The sequence below is a fragment of the Pelobates fuscus genome, chromosome 4, assembly GCF_036172605.1.
Source record: "Pelobates fuscus isolate aPelFus1 chromosome 4, aPelFus1.pri, whole genome shotgun sequence".
NCBI lineage: Eukaryota > Metazoa > Chordata > Amphibia > Anura > Pelobatidae > Pelobates > Pelobates fuscus.
In genome coordinates, this window is record NC_086320.1 from 362,741,495 (window position 1) to 362,768,631 (window position 27,137).

The 27,137-nt window shown below is 38.1% G+C and overlaps 1 protein-coding gene across 3 annotated transcripts in view; it reads left to right on the forward strand.

Annotated features, from left to right (window-relative positions):
- The window catches only part of ESYT2 (extended synaptotagmin 2), a 136,164-nt gene that overhangs the window by 82,649 nt on the left and 26,378 nt on the right, over positions 1-27,137 (forward strand). For all 3 annotated transcript variants that reach the window (XM_063452662.1, XM_063452663.1, XM_063452664.1), the window contains exons 2-12: positions 5,063-5,104; positions 7,617-7,751; positions 10,933-11,009; positions 12,542-12,614; positions 13,197-13,286; positions 18,475-18,530; positions 21,267-21,387; positions 22,619-22,795; positions 25,320-25,402; positions 25,731-25,779; positions 26,583-26,672. In XM_063452662.1, the coding sequence (XP_063308732.1) occupies positions 5,063-5,104; positions 7,617-7,751; positions 10,933-11,009; positions 12,542-12,614; positions 13,197-13,286; positions 18,475-18,530; positions 21,267-21,387; positions 22,619-22,795; positions 25,320-25,402; positions 25,731-25,779; positions 26,583-26,672 (993 nt within the window). The remainder of the gene's footprint in view (positions 1-5,062; positions 5,105-7,616; positions 7,752-10,932; positions 11,010-12,541; positions 12,615-13,196; positions 13,287-18,474; positions 18,531-21,266; positions 21,388-22,618; positions 22,796-25,319; positions 25,403-25,730; positions 25,780-26,582; positions 26,673-27,137) is intronic.

Genomic DNA, 27,137 nt, shown 5'->3' on the forward strand with positions numbered 1-27,137 from the left:
TTGTAAAAACAATGTATCGCTTTAACATTAAAAAATACTGACATAACCAGGCTGCCAGGGAGGTTAATGACCAACGGAAGGTCATTCATTCTTTTATCACAATCTGATGTTTTAACACCCTGTGACCGCATGAGATGGCTCGCTTATTTAATATCAGTGGCTGTATGAGCCCAGCTGTGAGTATAGGTGTGACATTACCTTTTTGATCAGGGTGATCAAAAGGCATAACCTTCCCCCCAACTATCGTAGAATGTTTGCAGAACTTCAACTCCTAGGAAGCATTGCCGCCTTTGAGCTTGGCAAAGCTTTATATGAGCACACGTGTAAACTAGGTTATAAATGAGTCAGTTAATTTATTATTGGCGATTTATGGGGTTAATCTTACATTATTTAAAAAAAAAAAAAAAAAAAAGGGGGGTGGAGGGGGGAAGATCGAAAATCCTGTTTAATAAAAATATCTCCATTTTAGTCGAATGACTGGTGCACTGTACTAGGGCTCTGTCTCCTAAACTGCGTTTACAGTATGACTATATAAGATTTGTGCATCTTTAAGCTGGGAAGGAATAAGGGAATTTACATTTTAATAATCTTTGACTCTATTATGTCAATATCATAAGAAATCATGTAGAAATCAGCTGATCCCATTGTGATTAATTTGTTTGTTCCACTTTATCGTGTTGCTAATGGCATTATGCGCAGTATAGTCCAACAACAACTGTTGGCTGAGGGTCGAGTATTCCTGTGTTAGAATAGTGTGCAAGTTATTTTTGAGCTCTCGTATTGGCAAATTGTATTATGTCATTTGTTCCTTTGCGTCTCTGCCAGTCGCTGCAAGGAGAGAGATTATATTAATTGCCAGCTTTGACGGGTCTTCTTAGGATAACTTATATCGAATCTGTCTGCCAGAGCTTTTACTGTATTGCTAGTAAGGATTCATCACTTCTCAAGAGAAACAGAACTCAGACCAAAGAGAAATGGACAACTCTGTCGTAGACATTTATTAAACATATTAATCATTTACAGCAGGGCTGGCCCAAAAAATACACCAATATGTTGTAGAACTACAACTGCTATGATGCTTAATCAGTCTTTAGGATACCAGCAGTAATTTAGCTGTAATTGTACATTGCATTATCAATGAATTAAAGGGACACTATAGTAACCAGAACTACAGCTTAATATAGTTGTTCTGGTTAGTATAGTTAGTCCCTGCAGGTATTTTGCTGTAGACACTGCCTTCTTAGAGAAAATGCAGTGTTTACATTAAAGCATAGGGACACCTCTAGTGACCACTTCTCAGACGGCCACGAGAGGTGCTTCAGCATCTCCACACTCTGCATGGAGACGCTGAACTTTCCTCAAAGTATGCATTGATTCAATGCATCTCTATGAGGAAATGCTGATTGGCCAGGCCGGAATTTGGCCCCGCCATGCCTCTTTGACGATCTCAGCTATGGGAAAGGATTGGATAAGATAATCAATTCTGATGTCGGCCAAGGAGGTGGATCGGGGCGGGGTCAGACCCCGCGTACTCTTGCCGCGCTGCAAATAAGTGAGTTTTATTACCTTTTAATGGGAGGGGCAAGCCATCTAAATGGTGTTTTAACAGTATAAGGTTTGGGCATATACATGCTTGTGTTTCTGAACCTATAGTGTTCTTTTATGTGCTTAAAGGCGAACTGTCACTTACCAGGTTTTTAAATATTATGTTTACTTTTCCCTATATTTAACATATGTATGTGTGAGATGTGAGCTATAAAATTAAATGCAGACATCCAAACCTCTTTATGCTGAAATGGGAGCCTCCGTTCTAGCCGTCTGTCAATCACTGTTATCTCTGACATTTGCACCTGGCAGTCAGCATAGAGAAAAACTATACAGTGAAAAGAATAGATGAAACAATGTATCTTTCTCCTTCCCATTTGTAGTGTTTTCCTTGACTGTGCCAGGACTGAACTGGATTATGATGCTATTTTCTACATTTGAATATACAAGAAAAAAGCTAATAAACCTTTAGAATATTTTCCATGCTTTGTTCAGTCAGTGGTGTAATTTCTAGAGATGTAACTTTTTCCCTTTGAGTAAAGCAAAACATTTTAACAGGGAAGAAATATTTAGTATGTGTGTTTTTTGTTGTTGTTGCTAGCTGTTCCTTTAACCTCTTAAGGACTGCGGGCGTTCTAGGTCATCCTTTTTGGGGCGGTCCTACAGGTGCTCGCGATCCTGGGGAGAATTTGGCTCCCAAAAGCTATATTAAACCCTGTAACTTTCCAGGACACCATAAACACTGTACATTGGGGGTACTGTTTTACTAGGGAGACTTCGCTGAAAACAAAGATTAGTGTTTAAAAACAGTAAAACATATCCCAACTATGATATCATCAGTAAAAATGCATTTTTTTTGCATTTTTCACACACAAACTGTACTTTCACTGACGATATAATTGTTGTGATACGTTTTACTATTTTGAAATATGTGTTCAGCAAACTCTCATGAGTATAACAGTACCCCCCATGTACAGGTTTTATGGTGTTTTCAAAAGGTACTGCGACAAATATAAAGCTTGATTTTCTTTTTTTGCATATTGAAATTTGCTAGATTGGTTATCTTGCCTTTGAAACCGGATGGTAGCCAAGAAATCAGAATTACCCCCATGATGGCATACCGTTTGCAAAAGTAGACAACCCAAGGTATTGCAAATAGGGTATGTTCCTTCTTTTTCAAGCCACTTAGTCACAAACACTGGCCAAAATTAGCGTTCAATGTATTTTTTTTGCTTTTTTCACACACAACAAATATGAATGCTAACTTTGGCCAGTGTTTGTGACTAATTGGCTACTAAGACTGTACATACCCCATTTGTAATACCTTGGGTTGTCTACATTTGCAAATGGTATGCCATCATGGGGGTAATTTTCAGTCCTGGGCTACCATTTGGTCTCAATTGTAACATAACCAGTCTGGCAAATTTCAATGTGTATAAACTGGAAATTGTAATGTGCTACATTTGACCCTGTAACTTTCCAAAACACCAAAAAAACCTGTATATTGGGGGTACTGTTTTACTTGTGAGACATCGCTGAATACAAATATGTGTACTTTATTGCAGTAACAGCTAACAGTATTGTGACATTCACAGTTAAAAGGCCATAGCAAACTAAAAAATAACATTTCTTAATTTCTCTCTTTTTTTTTTTTTTTACATTTTATTCATATTAAATTATTTTTAATATACAAATATTTTATGTGACATGAAAGCCCTGTTTCTCCTGAACAAAATGCTATATGATAAGTGTGGGTGCACATAATGTGAAAGAGGTGAATTATGGTTGAACAGAAATATAGCACAAATTCAAGGTTTTGTTTTGATGACAACTGCCTCAGTCCTTAAGGGGTTAAACATGTCCGGTTTTCTGTAACGAACACGTTGTAAAATTGTTTGTATCACTGTAAATGTAAATGGTGTAATTCTCATCATTTTAGTTGTTTTATGAGACAACAGCTTGAAGTAGTTGAATCCTGCTTTATGGAGATCCCAATCCAATTGATTTAATTAATATGGTCACTCCCTTGTACAGGGATTAAGATCTTCAGCAAGCAAATAAAAAAAAAAAGCAATGGACTAAATTACTCCTGAAAGGTGTAGTTCATTCATTGTGTCAGCCGGAGCAGCTAAGGTTATAAAGCATTTAGTTTTAAATTAAATAGTGTATTTATTGAATGTCATCTGGTACTAATTGGTACACTACTAACTTCAATGAATATATCTGTTGTAGTACTCCTATTTCAGATTCTATTATTTGTTTCAAAATGTTGCTCTCCGCACCATAACAACCTTGCGTTATTACAAGGTTTTGCTGGAGAGTACCGTGAACCCATTCCCAGCTCTTTGTAAGCTTTGCTGAAACTATAATTTAGCCAGCAGAGTGGTCAGTCAGTCATTCAGAATTCTAGTTTCTTGGTTGATTCCATCAATTGTCTCCATGTCTTTCACACCATGCGCACAACTTGGACTGAGTGACCTCTTCTTGCTGGAGAGTGAAACGATCCATTTGCTCACAAACCTGAGAATCAGGCTGTGAGTAAACTAATAGCAGACATGATATAGCTGCTAACTATATACAGATCGGTTTCACTTCCCAATAAATAGAACTGTGGCTGGGGGGATAAACCATTTATGCCATAACCCTCCGCTGTATGGAGGTTTAAGGAATAAGAGCAGTTCCATACACCATGGTTGGTGGAGTCTTTCCCGGTTATACATTCCCTGCACCATGAACCTTGCTGAAAGTAAACATGTTTCTTGGAATTAAACTTTTCCTTTAATAAAGTGCCGGCTCAGTATTCTCTTCTCTTTTTATTTTTACGAACACTTTATTGTACTTTTCTCTTTTGTTTGAACTCATATTTCCCAGCATGCAACCTGCATTATTTGCACATAGTGGACAAGATAATTTTCTTATAAATCAGTTTATTAAATGGAATTATAATGGGAAGGAAACATCCCAGGACAAGAGAAATCTCAATGTATCTTTCCTGGTAAAATATTTTATAAATTAAATAAATTCCTTCTTTTTTTTTTTTTTTTTTCTAATCTGTTCAGTGTTTTTCTTTATAAATTCCTATATTCCTAATATGCTAAGCAATTTTAAAAAATCCGAACAGTTGTATGAGCTCTATTGATTAATGTTACGTTTTGTTCTTTCTTTTTCTTTTATTTATTTGTTTTTGTGGTACATCCCTCTAATGCAAGTATGGCCTGCTTACAGGAAGTCGTGGTGCATGTGTAATTTGCATTGTGTGCCAAGTTGTGCCAGAGAGCCATGCATTTGAAGAAATCTTAAAGCTAAAGCACACATGCAGAAAATCATTTAGCTATTTGAATGTACTTTTCTCTCATGGTTTTCCTTCATATTATTTATAGCAAGGTAACATATTGGTAGCATTCCATCATGTGTTATGAATAAACGTTTGACTCTTCTATTTTTGCCTTTTATTAATATAAATTGCCTATTTTAAATTTTCTTACATAGTTTTTTTTTTTTATTTCTCTCTCTTTAGGTTCATTTTCCAGATATTGAAAGAGCAGAATGGCTGAACAAAGTAAGTGTGTTTTATTTTCAATACCTGGTAGACAGCCACTGAGGGCAGACTTAGTGCTGCAATGTAAACATTGTAGTTTTCTGGAACTGCAATGTTTTAATTTGCAGCACTCAGTGCAAAAGGGACACAGCACACAGACCACCTCAATGAGCTGAAGTGGTCTGTGTGCCTACAGTGACCCTTTTAATTTGGTAGGTGCAGAGTTTAAATGGACAATCCAAGCACCACAACCACTGCAGCTTACATATATGACGCTACGGGTACAGTCTCTCTGGTTTTTGTCAAACTGTTTTCAAGTGGTTTGACAAAAAATGGAGGATTACAGTGAACATGTGTTTCATCTGTCCACTATGTAATGACTGTGTTTGTAACCCGAGTTTTGTCATGCCTAGGGCAGCACAAGACCAGAATACACCACTGATTTCATGTATGCTTTAAATGTTTTGTTTGTTGATTTTTTTTCTCTTTTTCTACCCTTTTAGTTAGTAGTTTTTTTCCAACAAAAAACTATTTGACTAGAAGAGGCTATTTGTTGTCTTTTCCTCTTTTAATCAGTATTCTTCCTGAGGGTTTAAAATTCCAACTCCTGCTCTGCTAGCCAAGCCTTAAAGTTACTAGTCACAGCAAATCACCTCCTGTTATGTGATGGCAGCAGCATGAGCACCGACTCTGCCCCCTTAAGCTTGTGCATATGGGTGCTTGCAAGATGCTGTATACAACTGTTTGTAGACTCTGTATTTGCAACTTTTACTGCGGTTGCAATGAAATCTCGCTCCTATAAGTCTGTCAGCTGCCTGGGAACTATTGATGCTCTATGTTTGAGTGCTCCCCGCAGGGTGTCTGCGTTCGATGACGCTTATTCTGCTCTTTGATGTAACTCCTGATAGTCCTAAATATTAGCCCATTGCACACTTGCCAGGGCAGGATTTTAATTTGCCAGTGACTTGTGGGCAAGTGGAAATGTTATGTGCTAATTATGATTACATTTTTGTAGGGTCATGTTTCCAGCTGTATCTTTGCACTGATACAAATACAGGTTACCCCGAACCTGGAAACAGATTAGAGAAGCTGTAACCGTAAAATAACTACTGTATCTATTTCTATTAAAGGGACACTAAAGTCATCAGAACAACTACAGCTCATTGTAACTGTTCTCGTGAGTATAATCATTCCCTGCAGGCATTTTCATGCAAACACTGCCTTTTCTGAGAAAAGGCGATTAGCATCTCAATGCTCTGCAAGGAGACGCTGAACTTTCCTCAGAGAGATGCATTGATTTAATGCATCTCTATGAGGAGGTGTTGATTGGCCAAACCTGTCTCGTCCAGCCTTTTTACAAATTTTACCCAAACCAATGTTTTCCTTATAGGATGATGTGAGCAAGTAGGCAGGGTGGGACCGAGGGTGTCGCACGGCACGGGAAATACATTTTTATTTTTTATTTTTTTATACCTTTTTAAGGGGCCTAAAGGGGGGGGGGGGGGGGCGGGGGGGCAAGCAACCAAAATGGTGGTTTTAACAGTATAGGGTCAGAAAGACATGTTTGTGTTGCTGACTCTATAGTGTTCCAATTAGTTTCGTTTTTTTGCAAATAGTGATTTGTTTAAGACGTGCTTGTCCTTTAGCAGGGCGAAAGCTATTCCGTAATTTGAATGCTCAGAGTGCCAGCATTGGCAATGGTGATCGCGTGCAAGTAGCCGGCCATTCTCCTGCAGATCTAGTCAGAGCTAGTGACGGCTGTTATGTATTTAGAAGACTTGCAGTCACTGTCCTGCATAGCATCATAAACGGTGACCTGTGTTCTTCATCACAGAAGCGCCTAGCACAAGGGCTCCAATTCCGCGAAGCAGTAGATTTGTAGCAGGAGGGAGTCAGCAATACTAAGCCATTATTGATTTGAAGATTTAAGGTGGTCATGTTGTCTGTAGTCTGTTAGTGCAGGGTTTTGCTTAAAAACGCTGCACATACAGAGATTACCCGTTAGTTGCCAGAGGTGTAACTCCACTTCCAGTAGCATCATTAGCCAGCGAAGAACAAAGTTTCATGCTGGCTAATGTAAATTCTGTGCAAAATTGGCGTCTGAATGCAGAACGCACAGCATGCTGGACTTCCACAGAGGTTACTGCAACCAAAACCAGTGTAGTAAGTTGGTTTGTGGACTTCACGCATGCTTCCCAAGTGGCCCTCTTTATGAGGGGAAATCCCTCTGAGACCCAAATCTCTCTGTCTGCACTGCAGTGTGTCTGCTTGTAGAGTTACATTGTCCACTGCAGGGTACTGTGTAGACAAAGCACTTTTACGTAAATAGACCTTTTAAGCTGTAAATAACTGGAAATTTTGATGAAAAAGAAAATTAAATTACTCAACTAGCCATGAACTGTTAATATGAATAATGTCCGCGTGGTGTGTGATCTTATTATATTTATTTGTTTATGACCAATTTAAGGACCTTAAATTATATGATAAAATGAAACGATTATAAAGTGTGCTGTTTTTTTATTTCTTTTTATAGACCGTCAAGCACATGTGGCCATACATCTGTCAGTTCATAGATAAATTGTTTCGAGAGACCATAGAGCCAGCTGTGAGGGGCGCCAACACCCATCTAAGCACCTTCAGTTTCACAAAAATTGACATGGGCAACCAGGTAAGCTGCAAGGAGAGAAATAATATATTAACAAAGTGTGGTCTGTATACAAATCCTCGTGAATTACCATACGGTCAGCAACAAAAATAATGGGAAAACATAGTGTAAACGCTTACAATATTAAGTAAACAACAATAAAAAATATGTGGGTGTGAACTCACACTTTCTGGCTCTGGATGTAGTAGCGGTTGTTGTCTTTTGGGGTTCCACCACACCTTCCTCTCAGAGGGACTCCGTTCTTGGATGTCCTCAAACAGAACCTAACATAATCCAATAATGGAACATGTCTAAATATAACAGACTTTGGGAAAGATGATAAAAGATTTACAGGATCATTCAATGGTCAGTTTCCAGAAATGTTTTACTTCTGCTGAAATCGTTAAGGTGGATACCTAGTGGAGTAGAATTTATATTTCTCACACCTGCTATTTTGGCATAAAATCTGAGTATCCCCAGGTTTATTATACAGAATACACAGTTTAGTGAGTAACCCTGTTTGAATTGTGTAGATTTGTGGGTTAACTTTAATGTTTGGAGACGTAGCTAAACCCTGCACCCTGCATCATTTCCCTCCCTGTGTTCAGGTTTACTATTTAAACACATATATATATATTTTGTCAAGTAATATTGACACAATGTTTGTTAAAAAGATACTGTAGTGCCAGGAACACAAAGCTGTATTCCTGGCACTACCGATCCCTCTGCCTCCCCCCTCCCTCGCACCCCACATCCCCGGTAAAGACCCTTTTATTTACTTACCTGATCCCAGTATCTATGTCGACGTCCATGTCGGTGCTGGGTCGAAACTCTGTCCCCTCCTCCATCCCACAACGAGCCGGGTCGAAGTGGTTTGTCGCACATGCATTAGATCTCCCCATAGGAAAGCATTGAATCAATGCTTTCCTATGGGGAAAATCTGATGCTGGAGGTCCTCATGCAGAGCGTGAGGACGTCCAGCGTCCGATAACGGACCAAAAGTCCGTTACAATTCTGGAAGCGCCCCCAGTGGCTGTCTGGTAGACCGCCACTGAGGGCAGATTTAGTGCTGCAATGTAAACAATGAGCTGAAGTGGTCTGGGTGCCTATAGTGTCTCTTTAAACATGAACAGTCCCATTATGTGAATGAGGGTACAGGCAAGGAGTTGTTTCCGCAAACTCAACTTTATAGTACTGTAAGGAAAGAAACCTTCAGATGTTGGACTCTAGGAAACAGAACCAGTGCAGGTCATTCAGGTGGTTATAGTACATCCAGTTTTTTTCCAAAGCATTTTCAGAGCACTTCTGCATAAAAAAATCCACCTTGGTACCTACAACCAAGTCTATCTGCAGCACCAGGGCTATTTTAGAACTGAGTTCCATCCAATGATCCCTGAATGAAAATGATAGGCTCCAAGTGCAGGGCTGATAATCTCCCACAACGTGACATCAGTGTTTGCGGTTTGTAAGTCTTTGCAGAGGTGCAGGAAGAATTCCATTTTTGGCAAAAACAGTTTGACACAAACCTGGGGGATGGAGCCCAAGGACTGAACTTTACTTATTTTATAAAGTGTCTCCTTGATGTAATGAAGTGATTTGAGCAAACAGTCACCAAGAGCACAGGAGAATGTTTGGATAGGGCCTTGTATTAGGCACAAGAACCAGGAATACGGATGAGGTTAGATAAACCCATCTTGCAAAATGACTTCAAAAATATTCTCTACGGATTCTGCTCATTTTCCAGCAGATATTAAGCATACCCTCTCAGACTCCAAAAATCCGTATATTTATATATTTTTTTTTTTTTTGTAGAGTCCTGCAAACTTGATATTGTGGAACTTTATAAACCACTGTGGTACTTTCTTGAGGTACTTTCTTCCACATGGTGTGCTAACTAAATCAATGCACCTTTTTATTTTTAGCTTACAGTTTTACTATATCTTTAAATGCTTCCTGCATGGAGGTCTAAGCAAGAAATGTGACAGCTAAAATGTGGTGCACACACAAACAGGTGCTTTCACGGTGACTTCCATTTTGTGGGGACTTTTCACTTAAGATGAAGTGGTCTGGGTGATTATAGTGTTATCTAATAGCCTGCTAGAGCATTCAGGAGCCTCCTGTATGGTTAAAGTTAAATTAACAAATCTGGAGATAAAAACTTCTAAAGTAAACACACTGTGCTGTAAGATCAGATTTGTAAATTAAATAATTTTTCTTCATGTTGGTTGTGCGAGGTGTGGCTAGGACTGCATAAACAAGTATGTGATTTAACTCCTAAGTGATAGAGAAACGAGAGAAAATTTGTTTTGCTTCTTGCATTGTTCCTTAAAATAAAAAAAATAATATATATATAAATAATGTGGCAGGGTCCCCCAGGAGCCTCCAATAACACGGTGAGAACTTGCACTTATCTTACTTACCACACTTAACTACTCACATTCACTCACACTTGCACTATATAGCTAAGAGTATACATTTCTACCAACAGCTAACATTCATTCACATTGACCCCAACATTCGTTAATATGAAAATGGATATATATATATATATAACTATATATGTACACAAGGGTGCAGAAAGTGTGTATGAAAGGTTTATTTAATGCAATGAAATTGACCATCAACTGGTCATGGAATAATTTTGGGAAGTGGCTTGGATTGCTGTTAGCTTGCTCCTAGGGTCAAGCAGGATTGGATTGCTGGCATTTTGTAAAATACCAAATCTCTGACTAATCATGTCTTAATTAATTTAATATTTGTGTTTTCAGGGCATAGTTGATAATAGATTAAATATGTTCCTTGGTAATATAAACTGGATTTAGTATACAGTATTACATGTTTTTGCTGTTTATCATTATGTGCTAGAACAGGAGTAGTCTTCCAAAATAATGAAGTTTCTCTTAATCGTTTTTTTTGTTTCAGACCAACAGAAATTTGTAGTTTTGGTAGAACTTCCTTTTATTAAGTCTAATGCTTTTCCCTAAAGGGAGGAACTCCCGAAAGCTTGTCACTTAAAATTTCTGTTAGTGGAATAAAAAAGGTATTAAAATGGATTGCAATACTTCATTATTTTGCATCAACATTACTGGACTAGTACTGCAACTCAAATATCATGACTACTCCATGTTGCAAAACAATAACTGGCATTGCAATCTTTGTAAGATCACAGATCCTGAATGTGTGTGTGGTTTTTTTTTCTTCACAGCCCTTAAGAATAAATGGAGTCAAAGTTTATTCAGAAAATGTGGACAAAAGACAGATCATCCTTGATCTTCAGATAAGGTAATACTTTTGGATAATATATAGACCATCAACATTCCTTTCCCCACATTTTATGCAAGCTTGATAGGCCTTTTCCCTCACATTTTGAAGTGTTTACATATTATTTTCTTTATTCATATATTTTTGGGAAGAATACTTTATTTAAATAATTTAGTATTCACTATTGTAGCAGAAGATGGGGCAACAAGTTTGAGAGACACCTGAAGACCATGGGGGGGGGGGGACTAATTGGAAAGAAAAATGATTTGAGAAAGGAGGGAAAGACTGTAGAAAAGAGTTTGTGAAGATAGATCAAAACTAGGAGTCAGGGATAAAGTTCATGGAGACCAGGAGAAAAAGATGGAGCATGAACAGAGCAGGAGACCTACATGGAGGGAGGATGGACAGACTAGAGTAAGAAATGGTGTAAGATCAGGGAAACCAGACCAGAGAGTCATGTAAACGAGGAATAACCAGCCAAAAACTAGATGATCTCTTGGTGAGAGACCAGGAGACAAAGTGGATAAACTATTGGATAAAGAGTACATTTTGACCAGATGTAAGGAGAAAGAGAGAATAAAGATAGAAAGTAACCGTCAGAGAGGAGGAAAATCCACGGGAAAAAGGCTGACGAAGTGTGAACAGCAGTGATCGCTCCAAAAGATTCAGGTAGATAAGATGTTACTCGTGAATGCGAGAATTCAAAGTGAATTTTAAATGTAAGGTCAAAATAGATGATCTGGAAAAAATGCTAATTTTGTTTCTCTGGCCTTAATTTGAAATTCACTTTGAAATCTCACTTTAGTGAATAAGTCTGTATGTGAGCGAGAAAATGATGCGGTAGAAGTGAAAAAGTGAGGTGTAAGGAGACATACGCCTATCAAACGTTTCAGCACGAAGCATTGATGCGGATCCTAATCTTGTCCTGCACGTTGGGTGACGGAAGGTGTAGGGGCCATTTCCTGGGATCCTGTCTGTTAACGTATCGCCCTTCACCCCGGCTTGCACATTGGTTGTATTTAATGGGTATACTTCAAGTTATCTTTGTGGGCAGTGTTGACAAATTGTAAATTCTTATCAAGTGAGTTGGACCAAAGTGTCACTTTTAGTTTAGAAATGCTGTACTGCACTTTGTAACAAACTTGGCATTACTGCTGTTGTCAAACTGTGAGCGTTCCATTTCTGCATTGTACAAATCTATCAAACCTAGGATGGCAGTGATTGGCTGTGAGTGCTGGGCCAAGCCATTCCTAGTGCTCACAGTTTAACACTTCAAATTACCTTGGTTGTCACAGAGTGGCTGGGCTTAGGATATGGGTGAGGCTTAATTTCTGTCAAATTTCTTAAAAACCGTTGGACATAAAAACCAGAGGGGATGCCACCCATAATGTAGTGCACCATAACCACTACAATTAGCTGCAATGATTATACTGCTTAATGTCCTTTTAACTGTCCTAATCCTCAGACAATATACAACATATTTTCCTCTTGATGCCGTTTTTTTCCTCATTACCTTTCAAAAAAAACAAACCACTTTTAATTTTGTATTCCAGTTTTGTTGGAAACACTGAGATCGATTTAGAAATCAAAAGGTACTTCTGCAGAGCTGGTGTAAAAAGTATCCAGGTGAGCTGGGCTTTATGTACACTCCGTAAAGATTTCTCATTCCATACGGCAATTCCTCTGTTACCTGGGGGAGGGGTTCTACAGTACTGGGAACCAGCGCCAGGGACATTCGTGGAACCATAACCACTACACTGGGCTGCAATTGTTTAAAATGTCTCTTTAATATATTTTTTATTTTAATGTCATGTGTGCAAAGTTATAAATCTTTAAAATATATTGAACAAAGGATCAGTAGGTACTTTAATTTTAGGATTTTAATACTTATATTTATCTTTTTGTGCTGTTGGTGAAGCCTTTCACAGACTGGTATATGTATTCGTACTAGTGTCACCCTTTTTGTCCATATATATATATATATACACACACACACACAGTATTGTTTTGTATATCTGGGTCACTTGCTATGTATTTACGTTTGTCCTCGTTACACAGTGAATCCAGCCTGAAGCTCCTGCCAGGTAAAATAAACAGTGTGTGTCAGGCTACACGTTAAGGGATCTCTGGACAGGGCTGTCATTGTTTATTTCAGAACGACTGCAGACGTGTGCTATGAAATGTATTAATCTTACTGTTCTTTTTCAGCTCCACGGAACAATGAGAGTTATTCTGGAGCCTCTAATTGGAGACGTCCCAATCATTGGAGCCCTGTCTTTATTTTTTCTCAAAAAACCGGTGAGAAGAAAATCAATTTTATTCCAACAACCATCTTTTATAGATTGAAATATCTGTTATTGTTAGGATTGGGTATTATCATTATCACAATCTGTATATACTGTATAAACACATTACATACAGGCCTATACGGCATTCATATTCTTATTTAGAGTATATATGACCAGAATACCCATGTGTGAGACTGATGCCAGGTATTTATGCCGTAAGGAAGCAATGCTTTGCTGGTATGACTGTATTTTAATACTTTAATGTATGCTGACTGAGCTGAAATATTAAAATATGGCCGGCAGGAGTTTATTTTTTTTTAATTGTTTTATTTAAAGCATTATATAGAAACTGCATTAGTGTGCTGATGCAGTAAATTATTCAAATTTTAATTTCTTTAACTTGCAGAAAGTCCCTAAGGCTTTCTAGGTTCTGTATCGAGATTTTTCCAGACCGGAAAGTGACTCAATCAGTCATGATGCTCCTTTGGGCCCATATAGTTTAGCTTTTTATTTTATTTTTTTTATTTCAAATTTGCATGATAGCTTTTCACCTTAAAGGAACACTATAGGGTCAGGAACACAAACGTGTATATCTGACCCTATAGTGTTTAAATCACGATTTAGTCTCCTGCTCCCTTCCTTTGTCGCCCTTAAATAGGGTGCAAACTTGCCATATTTCCAGCACTGCTAGGGTCCACCAGTGCTGGCCCCATCCCTGATCTGCCTCCTTGGCTGATGTCATCAGAATTGATGAGCCCACCCAATCCTGGTGTTTTCCCATAGAAAAAGTATTGGATAGTCTGAGATTGTCAAGGAGGCGAGGTGGGGGCGGCGCCAAATGCTGGTTTGGCCAATAAACACCTCCTCATAGAGACTCTTTGAATCAATGCATCTGTATGTGGAAAGTTAAGCGTCTCCACGCAGAGTGGAAGCCCATTAAGTGACCATCTGAGGAATGGCCACTGAGGTGTCCCTAGGCCACTCCTCTGAAAAGGCAGTGTTTATATTAAAATGGCTGCAGGGACGGACTATACCCACTAGAACTAAGCTACAGTTGTTCTGGTGACTATCATGACCCTTTAACTGAAAAATATTCCCTTTTTTTTCCGCTGTACACTGTACCGGAGTGTGTGATGTCACAGCTGCATTTAGACCCTCAGTCCTAACTATCAGTGTTTGTTCAATATCAGGTTTGTTCACGTCATCTGGAAGCACAGCAAAGGTTTCTGGGAGTTATAGTTACGCTAACAGCTTTCATGTGGGAAAAAAAAAAAAGCTAATACATGAACTACAACTTCCAGAAACATTTGCTCTGTCCATAAATCTTTACTGTACGGAAATTTGGAGGATAATGTTGGCACTTTGAAAAGTCGAACAAAAGTTATTAGAGCATACCGATTTGGCTGATCACTTTCCTTACTGGGTTATGCTGACTGCTTGAATTGCAGAGCCTGAGAATTTGTTACAAATGTTGGTTGTATAGCTTTAGAATGGGAGGTCAATTTCGGCTTTATCTATCCTTGTTGAGTGTATAACTTGTTCTCACAGTTTTTGACTTAGAACACACATTTTACATTTAACCCTTTAGAATTGCTAAGTATAAATAAAACATGTCCAATATTTTGTTCCAGTTTATTGTAGTATGTTTTGTGTGTGTAAGTAGTTTCCAGTAAAGTTAATTTCCGTAACACTAAGTAACTCAAGCACTTATATTCTAAAGTCTGTCACGGGGCCAACCATAACCACTTAACAACCACAAATCTATAACTTCATATCCATCTGGTCATTATCCTTTCCCTAAAATTTAAATGCCCACAAAATAAGTACATTGTAGCAAGTGCCCCTTAGATGATATCTTTCCACTTAAATATCACCGATATTATGTAAAAGCCATTATTGCCCAAAGCATTGCGGGTGGCTCTTCTAACTTTAACCCCGATTAGGACACACATTTTAAATTGGAGGACAATTGGACTTTAATCAAACGTTCCTGGTTATGGGGGGAAGCGGCAGTGGAATTATCTGGCTTTCATACGACAGAATAATTTTTTTGCTCCACTCAAATTTTCCAGTTGCAGATAATTGCCAATTGCGCTTTATACTTGTTTATCCCTGGAGTATTTGCAGCTCTTCGATGGCCAAATAAGGAAATGTTGACTAATTGAATAAATATGTAAATTCTTATCAAATGACTTGCACCAAACTGTCATTCTAGTTTAGAAATGCTGTACTGTACTTTGTAACAGATCTGGCAGTGTAAGAGGTTACTCTGTGTGCACTGCTGCTTTGAAGGGGTTAGTCATTTGTAGAAGATCCCACTTTTTATTTCTCAATAAAGCATGGCTTTGTATGGTAATGTGCTGCAGCACTCTGTGCGGAGAAAATCTGCTCCAATATTTTGCTTTTAACTCCCACCACTGCTCATCACTTATTCATATACAGAACAATCTTTTATTAAATGCTTTAAATAAATATACAATTTTTAAAAAGTGTTTTTTTTTGGAATTAAGTGCATGTAATACCATCAGATTATTGGCAATTTTGTCCAGTTTCAAACTTGCTTTTCCATAGACTGATTTAGATTTCCACAGTGGATTCTGGAAAGTATATCATTATTTGTACAATTGCCTATCTTGTCTCTCTTAGTACCGGGAGTGTAACAGGAAGCATTTATTTTGTGCTGTATTTACATTTTAGATACAAAAAAAATAAACAAACAAACCCCACAATATTGAGAAACACACACAGTGAAGGTCTCAGTTTTTACACAATTAGAAGAGTGTATAAAACAATCTTTACTGTATCTCCATTTTCAGATTAGTTTGTTTTTAACCAATACAATCCGTTATCTTTGGTATGGGCATCATTGGAGGACGATTATCTCTCCCAGAGATCTCTGAAATACTGTTAAAATTTGCGATTTCTCACTTCAGAGCCAGCTGATACCAAACATAATAAGAAACTTTAGATTATGTATAGATTGTAGATTAGATTGTGTTTGAGAAATTCAGATTAAGCCCTGGCTGTTGATTAACCCATGGCATTCTGGCTGTTGTGGACCCAGTTTGCTCTGATACCAAATTTTTATTTTTAATAATTTTTTTCTGGTAAACACAGAATGTATTTATTTATTAGTCACTCACTTCCTTTTAGTAGAATGTGTTCTTCAGATAACGACTATCAACAGACATGTGGTTTTGACTCATTTGCTTGATGGAGTGATAACGGACACCAGCTGGCATTGTCATTGGTTGGACAGTATACAGTGTAGTTTTTTTCATTCGTAATTTCAAGTCAATGGAAGACATCTCAGTTCCTTTTGGAAGATGGAGAGGCCGGAGTTGAATGATCCTTACGGATAACTATTTATTTCTTTTCAAACCTACAAAGAAACTCTCTCAGATGTGAGTTGGTTCCTTAGGTGCCTGCGGTCTAATTTTAAAGAAACTTTAAAAAAAAAAAAAAAGTTTGTGTCTTATTGCAGTGCATCCTTCCATTAAATTATTCTCTGAGCTACTGACTGAAAGATTTCTTGTAACGTCACTCAAAAGATAACCGGTAAATAGGGCAGCATGTGTGGCAAGTGCTGACATTATCTGCTGATGTGTAATAAAATGTCCGTGGGTGCTCTCCATTGTCATCTCACGCAATAAGTAGTTGACACTTCTAAACCTCAAAGCAGTTGACATCCGCTATTACAGGGGGCACTTCAGGGCTGACATTGACTCACTCTTGTTTTAATGCATTGTATGGATAGTAACACACTGCAAAATATTAAAACAAAACAAACCAACCAATCCAAAATAATGAAACCTAAAAGGTTCACTTTTAAAATTCCTTCATTATGGACCATTTCCCATGCATTTCATCTTCAGACTGAAGCTGGCCTTCATCAGGAGCCAGTCTGGGGCCTCTCATTCTGCTCTGTGGAGCGTGAACTGTTGGGCATGGTTTAATCCACATTCTAAGGGTAAAAGTGTACTGAGAAAGTGGGATGATTAGCAGAGATCAAAGCTATGTTTGCAAAGCTTCCGTTCTGCTCATAACACTAAGCTATAGCTGCACAGACCGTGGTGTACTCAGAACTCTAAGCTGTTCCTGGAGAGCTTCCCTTGTGTTCATTGCAGGGGTTTCTGGGACTTGTAGTTTCAGTTATCATCTTTAATTTTGGAAGTGTGTCTGCGCCCGGGACACATTGCTTGTTTGGCGAATGCAGTCTTTCTTTTGTTTATGACCTATTCTGTGCCATTGGACAACGCAGGCTAGGGAAACAAAAAGGGAAATGCACTCCATGTGTAACACATAGATTGGAAGTGTTTGTGAGTGGGTAGATGGTCTAGGGGAAGCAGGTGGAAAGGCAGAAAGGTGCGATAATGCACTAAATATTTTATTTAGTTTTACAAAACTTTGCATAATTGAACATGCAAAAAATGCAGCTAATTATTGAGGCCAAAAGCTATCCAATGCATAAAAGTTATATTAGCTACCCCTTCTATATTCCTGTGGGGTATTCCATGTGAAAACATTCAGAGGGTTTATATGTTAACCAGAATATTTTATTAGGCAGCATTACTCCCCTGCTAATGTTAAAAAATAAGTAAAACTTCATATGCATCATTAATAGCACTCCGTACACTAATAATGTTGGTGTATGATTACATCTTTCTTATTGTATCGACAGCATAACCTTACAAGGACAAAGGAAATGTATAAGAAATGCATTTGGTTTACGACTGAGCTAGTCAGGCTCCGGATTTACCTTGGATTTCTCTTCTAAGAACTATTAGCATTTAAACCGCACTGCTTGTGTAGCATAAAATTGTTTAAAGTTGTAAAAAAAAAAACTACAGTGTTTTGTTTTAGTTGTACTCCTTTCTTCATCGTGCTTGCTTCCTCTAAACTAAAAACCACAGCTTGACATTGTATGGCCTCGCCGCAGAGCCTTTTAGATCAACTTCGGTTATTCTATAGTGATACTGCTATTTAGGTTTTTGGATATATTTCAAGATGTTACAAGTCATTTGTTAATTGAATGGTGGTGTTTGTACCAGCATTTTGTAAAAGGTTTTATGCAATCTCACTTGTGTATTAATATCAATCAAAGTGCCTGTTACATTTTAGTCTGTATTTAAAATGGAGTTTATTCTGCCTTATTTTTTTGTCATTGTTAATTCTTCGTTCTTCTTTTTCTTATTAAGACGTTAGAAATCAACTGGACTGGACTTACAAACATCTTGGATATTCCCGGTTTGAAGTAAGTACAATTTACTGTGTTCTTTTTTCCCCTCTTTTTTTTTAATATATAAATTTTATATTGTTAGCTGTTTTTTTCCCCCTTATTAAAATGCAAATCAGACTCCATTTTTCAATACGTATTTGTGTGCTAGTGAATCTGTAAAAGTAAATCTTTGCTCGTTTCCTCTTATTTGTGCTCTGGGTTAATAGTGTTAATTGTGGAAGTGTTACATTTAAAACATTACAAGTTGTATGATAAAATTGCATCATAGGAATGTACACTGTATACAAGTGTATATGTGTGATGGGACAATTACTTGGTGGTCTGGGTCATAATGATTGGCTTATATATGAATAATTATATGGCGTTACAGCTTAAAGGAACACTATAGTCCCCTAAATTACTTTAGCTAAATAAAGCAGTTTTAGTGTATAGATCATTCCCCTGCAGTCTCACTGCTCAATTCACTGTCATTTAGGAGTTAAATCACTTTGTTTCTGTTTATGGAGCCCTAGCCACACCTCCCCTGGCTATGATTGACAGAGCCTGCATGAAAAAAAAAAACTGGTTTCACTTTCAAACAGATGTAATTTACCTTAAATAATTGTATCTCAATCTCTAAATTGAACTTTAATCACATACAGGAGGGGTCTAGCAAGGGTCTAGCAAGCTATTAACAAAGCATGGGATAAGAAAATCTTAATTAAACAGAACTTGCAATAAATAAAGCCTAAATAGGGCTCTCTTTACAGGAAGTGTTTATGGAAGGCTGTGCAAGTCACATGCAGGGGTGTGTGACTAGGGTTCATAAACAAAGGGATTTAACTCCTAAATGGCAGAGGATTGAGCAGTGAGGCTGCAGGGGCATGTTCTATACACCAAAACTGCTTCATTAAGCTAAAGTTGTTCAGGTGACTATAGTGTCCCTTTAACACAAGGTATCCGAGCATTCCTGAGAATATCAGAAACCGGTATTGTTCAAAAAGTATATTTTATTATTTTCTCTCAATGACCGTCAACATCAAGGCAAACCGGTAGTGACATCGCTACCATTTCACTTTGCTGTTTTTAGCTAAAAGGCAAAATGTTGGCAGGTCTCCTTGTCTGACGATGGAATAAAATGTCACTTCTAAACTGAAGTTGGGGTGGCGGCTTTTTCCTTCATTTTTACAATCATACATAATGCACGTTTCTGTGAATTTTCTTGCCGTGGAGCTCTCTGTAATGGAAAAATTAGGTTCTGCAATGCTAAAAGACATGACTAAATCCTTATTTCACAGCCGGCAGCTTCCAAGATGAGCCGTCCCTGGGTAAAATAGTTCTCTACTATGTTACAGAACATAGATTGCAAGCTAATTTGGGCAGGGCCCTGTACACCTACTGTTCCAGCATGTCAGTCGTGTTTTGTTAGAATATAGTGTTTGTTTTGTTTATTTATTATACAGCGCTCCAGAATATGTTGGCTAAATAAATAATTGTAATCAAAACATATAGAACACAAAAAATCCCACTCTATAGGTTAGCGGTTTTATTAAATACTGTAATGATTCCTATAGCTGTGCAGGTGTCGGATTTTCTCCATAAAAGCCAGCATATTATGTTAATTGGCATGTTAATGAGCCAACTTGTTCATTAACCCTTGACCGGGGTATATTAATGGGGTCTCTGATCATTCGTTCAACCAAAGCATTGTTTGGGACAGAAAAGGTTAACTCATAAAAGTTCACGTTGCCCTTACTTGACAAATATAATTTATTCCTGAGACTTCCAGCAGAATACTTTTGTTGAAGTCTATAACCTTTTTATGACAGATTGATGACAAATAGTTGGCTAAGCTCTCATTTGAAACTTTGCTTCCACCTAGTGTACAGAAGGAGACACTGCATTAGGGAATTTAAATGTTGTTTACAACTTACCTGATGACAAGACATGTTTGGGCTTATACCCCAGAGCCCTGCTGTTTATTATTATTATTATTATTATTATTATTCTTTTTACGTGTGGTGTACATTTATTATATAACTTCTTGTAGAAGGTTAATTTATTAAAGGTCAGGTTCATCCTTAATTACCCCAAATTCAGCTACTTAGTTTAGTAAATACGTCTTGATTTAGAGCAGCTGTGGCCAAAAGATAGACACCCAGCTATTAAACAACAAACCTTATGATGTGTCTGTAGACAGGGGGAAATGTCCCATGGATCTCACCACTGACATAAGGTGATCTGTACAGAACCCATCAATGTGTATTTAATATGTCTATATAGTATATGAATAGGAGATAAATCAAATTCTTCTATCAGTCAGTGAACCTTGTAACCTGCATGTAGGAGCATAGCAGTAACTATTGGCGTATTCTGCTTTTTATTGTCACATGGTGAAGGAAGGCTCCTACAGTTTATCAACAGATCCCCAAAATCTTGTGTTTTGTGGTTAATTATTCGTTCATTTTTTTTTAGATTTTCCCTGTCCTTTCTCTTTCTATAACCCATACTTAGATTGTTGGCTTATAGAGCAAATTCGTATATTCCTCCATATCCTTGTGTATGTGATAAACTATTTAGCCGGACATTGCTGTATTATATTGTTTTATATATTTTATACATGCACGGTATATTATTTTGTATAGTGCTGTGGAGCTTGCTGTTGCTTAATTAAAATAAAAACACAATAATAATGTTATTGTACCCATATAGTTTAGATGTCACCATAAGATATGCATGTCTTACACTATTTTTTTTTTCCCCCTTCAACAGCGGCGTGTCGGATACAATAATCCTGGATATAATCTCAAATTACCTGGTACTTCCAAACCGTATCACTGTCCCACTTGTAAGCGATTTGCAGATTGCGCAGTTACGATTCCCGATACCAAAGGTGAGGCTGGGGCAAATGCTGATCGATTGTGTGTGTGTATGTGCCTATCTTTCCTTCCGCTGAGTGTTTGCTTTTCGGAGAAAAATCAAAGCATTCTATTTAGTAGCACTTTAAAATATATGCGGGATTGAATGTACTGGATGAGTGATAGCTAAACTTTTTCTTCTTGCTTAGAATGATGAATTTGACTTAAATGTCACATGCGGGTTGTTTTTTCACAGTTAGAACGTAATATGCCTATTAACTAAACACATGCTTGTGTAGAAAATGGGTTCTTTTAACATATCTGATTTGATATATAATTATATTCGAATAAATAATATATTTATAATAAATGAATCTTACCATGTAGGTTTTGCCGCCATTGTTTTATCTTTTGCCTTTTAATGTTTTGAGTAAATATCTCTCCCAAACAGTTGGGTGCTACCCTTTTGTCCACCCTTTCCTTAGCCCTGATACATGACTTGGACATGCGTCTGCTGATTTGCTCCACCTGCTGTAGAATAAAGAACTATTGTCAACTACATAATTCATGTTTTAGCCTTTCAATATATTTTTTTGTTTTTTTTACCATTTTTTTTTTGGGGGGGGGGAGGAGGGGTGGGAGGGTTGCTTATCGATCTCCTTTCGAAAATACTCTTTTTAATCTGAATGTGGGGGGAAAAAATGAGTATTGAGGTCTTCTTAAGCTGTCACCACACTTTTATTCCTCATGTTTTGATTATCGATACCATTCCAGCTATTTTATATACTATTTTAAATACCATGTTGGTTTGAAATGATACCTCAATACTGAATCATGTCACCGTTTTCTGGATTACCTGGCGCTGCAGTACCCTGCAGTGCCCCCTCCCTCCCATCCCATGTTGATGAAGGGGTTAAAACCCCTTCAGTGACTTACCTGAATCCAGCACCGATGTCCCTTCAATGGGCAGAAGTGGTCTGGGTGCCTGGAGTGTCCCTTTATTAAGCAATGTCTATAAAATTAATGACTATTTAAAAAGTAATATTTTAATAATTAAAATAAATAAAGGTATCTCGTTAATCCCGCCAATGTTTAAACTTTTAATTGGAGAAATTAATAGAGTTGACCTGATGAAAAGATGACTTTTTTTTTTTTTTTAAGATGCTGGTTTTATTTCAACATTTTGGTGATTTGGATACTTTTCATTGAGAAACAGTCAGATTTGGTCCTGAAGAGATCACAGCTCAGATCATTTTTATTCTACAGGGTGTTCTGAGGATACATTTCTTCGAAGCTCAGGACTTGATGGGGAAAGATACATACATGAAAGGACTTATCAAAGGGAAGTCCGACCCCTACGGAGTTATCAAGCTTGGCAGTCAGATTTTCCAGACCAAGGTTATCAAAGAAAATCTTAACCCAAAGTGGAATCAAGTATACGAGGTTTGTTATTTCCCTGCTAATAAAATACACTATTCCTCAACTGCATGGAGTTTTGTGATGTAAATATTACATTTTTGGCAATCTGTGAGGTTTACCTGTTGTCAGTAAGTCAATATATGTGATTTGGTGGATCCATGCATCAACTGGTCATCTCACTCAATTAATAATAAACCGTATTAATATTGTCATTTTATTTATTTTACACATATTGGTCCCATAAAGTCAAATTATAAAAATAGCCGACTCAAATTTTTTGGCTTTTTTGTATTTGCCATAAATCTGCCGTTGCTATGTCATTTATATCCTGGTTTTTGTTACGAACCACATTTTGTGTCAATTAAACCTTGTTTGTGTAAGATTATTAATTTTGAACATTTAAATTTTTTTTTTGTAGAAGAATGTTACTTACAATATACAATAATTATTGTTCACTGTTTTTTTTTTTTTTTTTTTGCCTGTTTAGATAGTTAACCATTTCAGTTCAAACTATATTTGGAAGATCTCTTCTTTTCAAAGCATCGTGTATATAGTGAAAGCAGGACTTGCCTGTAACCGAGCTCCTCTTATTATTGTGTTTATAATATTTGGCTAGTTGACTCCAATGTTATACTATACTGTTACTGCAGTTTGTTTGTTTTTGTCCTTATTTAGCCTAAATGAAATGTTCCAAATAGTTTATTTTTTATTATTATTATTATTATCCTTTAATTTTTTCTTGTGCATGTAAAAACAAACGTGTATCTTGCAGCGCCACAACAGCGACTGCAGGTGTATCTTGACCAGTAACCTGATATGGCATGCAATTAAACAGCACAATTGTATGTTCTATTATCATGCTAAATATGAAAAGTATGTTAAGGCAAAACCACGTTTCTAAACAGAAGATTTCAGACAGTGCAATACCGTGCAGACTAAATATTAGCATGAACAATTGCAGATTTTGCATATGAACAATAGGCTGACGCATGTAGCAGTGGTTTAACTCAGGTTAAATTAAATTATGGCTTAAAGTGGTGTTGCACTATATATAAGCAAAACGACATGCGACCATGAGTAGGTGAGCAACCATTTATAAGGCAGCCTGTTGCGTGTTCTGGCATAAGATATAACTGCGAGGGGCTTAGTGCGCTGCGATAGCGTACATCGGTTTGTTCAGACTAGACATTGGCAGGCACCTTTGCACTTATCTAATACAATCTAAGTGAGTCACACACTGTGTCAGGATCAGTTAGACATGAGTATACAGGGCATGTTAGTTGATGAGCTGGGAATCACTACATGACAATATGGTACATATCTGCACTGTGAATGTTAAAGAGATAAAGCTTAGAGCAGGCTTATGTAAAAATAAGCATGTGAGCTGAAAAAAACAAGCTAATAAACTCCACTGTTTTTTCTTAAGTGAGTCACTCCGTTCCCCGGGTCCTGCTCCATCGGGCTGCTGGAGGTAGTAAGCTGTCAGGCATTCTTAATCTCCCAGGCTTGTATTTTCCCTGCCTCCAACCTGGTTAGAGAGTTAGCGGAGTCCCGTTATGAGGGTGGGTCTGGCGTTTGCCATGCTGCCAGCCCCGGGCTCTGCATAAGCCAACCATCTGTGCCCTCGGTTCCGGCTTCATGAATGGCCGGCAACGGTATGCCTGGGAAGTGTGGTCAGTCCAGGTGTTGGGCTGCGGTTTGAGGGGTGTCCTCAAAGGCTCAAGGCCCAGGAAGGCTGTCGTGGAGACCAGGCCCAAGCCTACAGTACGGAGGCTTGATAGTCCAGGATTGCTGCAGGGGAGTGATAAGGAAGCCCTCCACTTTAGTCCCCGGTTAACGGTGATCCGCTTCCATCCGCAGTGCTGCCCGTGAGTGTAGTTGCGCTCGTTGTGGGCTTTAAGACTGCCATATTACAGACAGGGCACATTTACTCCGGCACCACGCGTGCTTTGTAGGTGCACCTGCGGAGAGTTGGCTCCCACAAGTGGGGACAGGGATAACCCCCACCGGGACCCTGCAAGACACGTCACAGGGCCCCGGTGCAATAGACCGGTTCGCAAGCAGGGCAGCGGCCGTCCGCCCCGCGGCTCACCTGTGTAGGCCGCAGGCTCAGCAGTTTAATGCCACAGGGCCCCAAAAACTCCCGATCTGAGTGCGCAGTGGCGCCCACCAGTTCCAGTGCATAGTAGTGGACTTCTCCTCCCTGTTATCTGTGGTGAGTCCATAATTTATGCCATTTTAGGTTGAAGTCAGCAGGAGCCTCTGTAGCATGCGACCGGTCAGCATGGCGGTCAGGCCCCGCCCCCCCAGATATCTTTTTAGCTTTGGCCGTTCTATACAGTAAACAATTGTATGGCTCATTCCAATTTAGAGTAAGAACTTTAAAAAAAAAAAAAAGAGTGATTGCTATGACAATCTAAACTGTCACTGGCTCTTGAGGGGTTAATCTTGGTATAGTGTCAGTTGACATTTTTGACTTTTTATTGACTCCGTGATCAGGGTCTTATGAGATATGCAGCATCCTAACATGAAAAATGTTGTGTTCTAGGCGTTAATTTACGAACACCCAGGCCAGGAGTTAGAGATCGAGCTTTTTGATGAAGACAACGACAAAGATGACTTTTTGGGCAGGTAAATCAAGAACCAATTAAGCCATATGTAAAACACCTGTTTTATTATATATATTCAAACTCATTGTGCATAATGTCATATGGATGTTTTATAATAGAACAGAAGGCTAGACCAGAGCTCTAGTTTTATCCACAGGAAGTCAAGCCTGGTCCTTTTGAATGTCACCATTCCAGTATTTGTCTGATTTAGCATTTCATGTAGAAAGAAATAGTACAATTATATTATATTTAGTATGTAATTATTATGTAGTGTCCATATTCGTGATGTCGGTTTCTTTAAATAGTCCCCTGTTGGTTTCTTTACATTTGTTTGTTCATTTTTCTTTCAGTCTTCTGATTGACCTGACAGAGGTGGAGAAAGAGAGGGTGGTGGATGAAGTAAGTCCCATCGCCAAGAAATCGATCATTGAAATGATTCCACTTCCTGGATCTATTCTAAACACCATTATTGATAGTGTCTGAGTGACGGAGTCTGTTCAGTGAATTGGAATTCTATGTCCACTGTGTGCTATGTGTAATGTTCAGTGACTTCCAGTCTATGATCATGACAACCCCAAACAAAATAAGGGTTAAGAAGGAGCTGATCAAGGTCTTGAAATAGGGTCCGAGTAAGAGTTGAAAAGTCATAAAGGGATATCTCAAAGTGGTTTGTATGGATGATCTTTTATAGAACCAATATGTAATTTTATGTCTGTTATTTTCAGGGTACTTGATAGAAACAACGTAATCCCAGACCTGCTTCTTTCTTTGTTAGCAGTGTGTCGCTCAAAGGAAAGATCTGATTGCCATTTTGGAATCCAGAGGGAATTAGTTTCCCCGTTTATGACACAATTGCCACATGACTTCAAACTAGGTTTTCTGCCTTTTTTATTAACTGCAAAAATGGATGTATGGAATGGTGAACTTGTTAGACTGAAGTCTCTTTTTTTTTTTTTTTTTTCACCGATTTTACTCTACTGTACAAACTACTTCCTCCGATCCAATTAAATGTTGTCGTAGCAAACGGTGTGAAATGCTGCTAATCTCTTGCTACGTTATGGTTGTAATCGTTCATGCAGCAATACCTATACATTTAGCTGAAATGGCTATAGCAGTTTACAATTTAGTATGTTGTGTTTTAACTGATAATGTTATTGAATGGGATTTACTTATTTAATGTTTGGCTCTGTTTTACCTTTCAGTGGTTCACTCTAGATGATGCGACCTCTGGAAAGCTTCATTTGAAACTAGAATGGCTCTCTCCATTGTCAACAACTGAGCATCTCGATGAGGTATACAGTTAACGATTACAGTTACATTTCTAAAATGTTAGTCTTTTAAAGGGGCACTTGAGCACACCGCTTTTTGTAGTTGTTATTACATACTAATGGGCTAAAATAGTCCCGGATTATCATACATTGTGGGAAATCTGAAGGGCCATGCTTTAAATTCCAGGAGAGACCCGGTTTATGTCAGACCGCTGGCGGCCGCCTCTTACTGGTCCTGTGATGCTCTGAGTTTCACTCCGCATTGGCAGAGGATCTCTTAATTCAATAATTCAATCTGACAATACCACTACATTGATTTATGTTTGAACCGAGTTCCCCTCTCCAACTCGAACAGTGAGAAAAGGCTAATTCCAACAGGAGAGAAACAAAATGCATCTTTAAATTCCATATGGTGTTTATTAAAAATGATGTAGTCTGCTTGAAATATAATGTGTACATCTGAAGCATTATCTATGAAAATACTTGGAA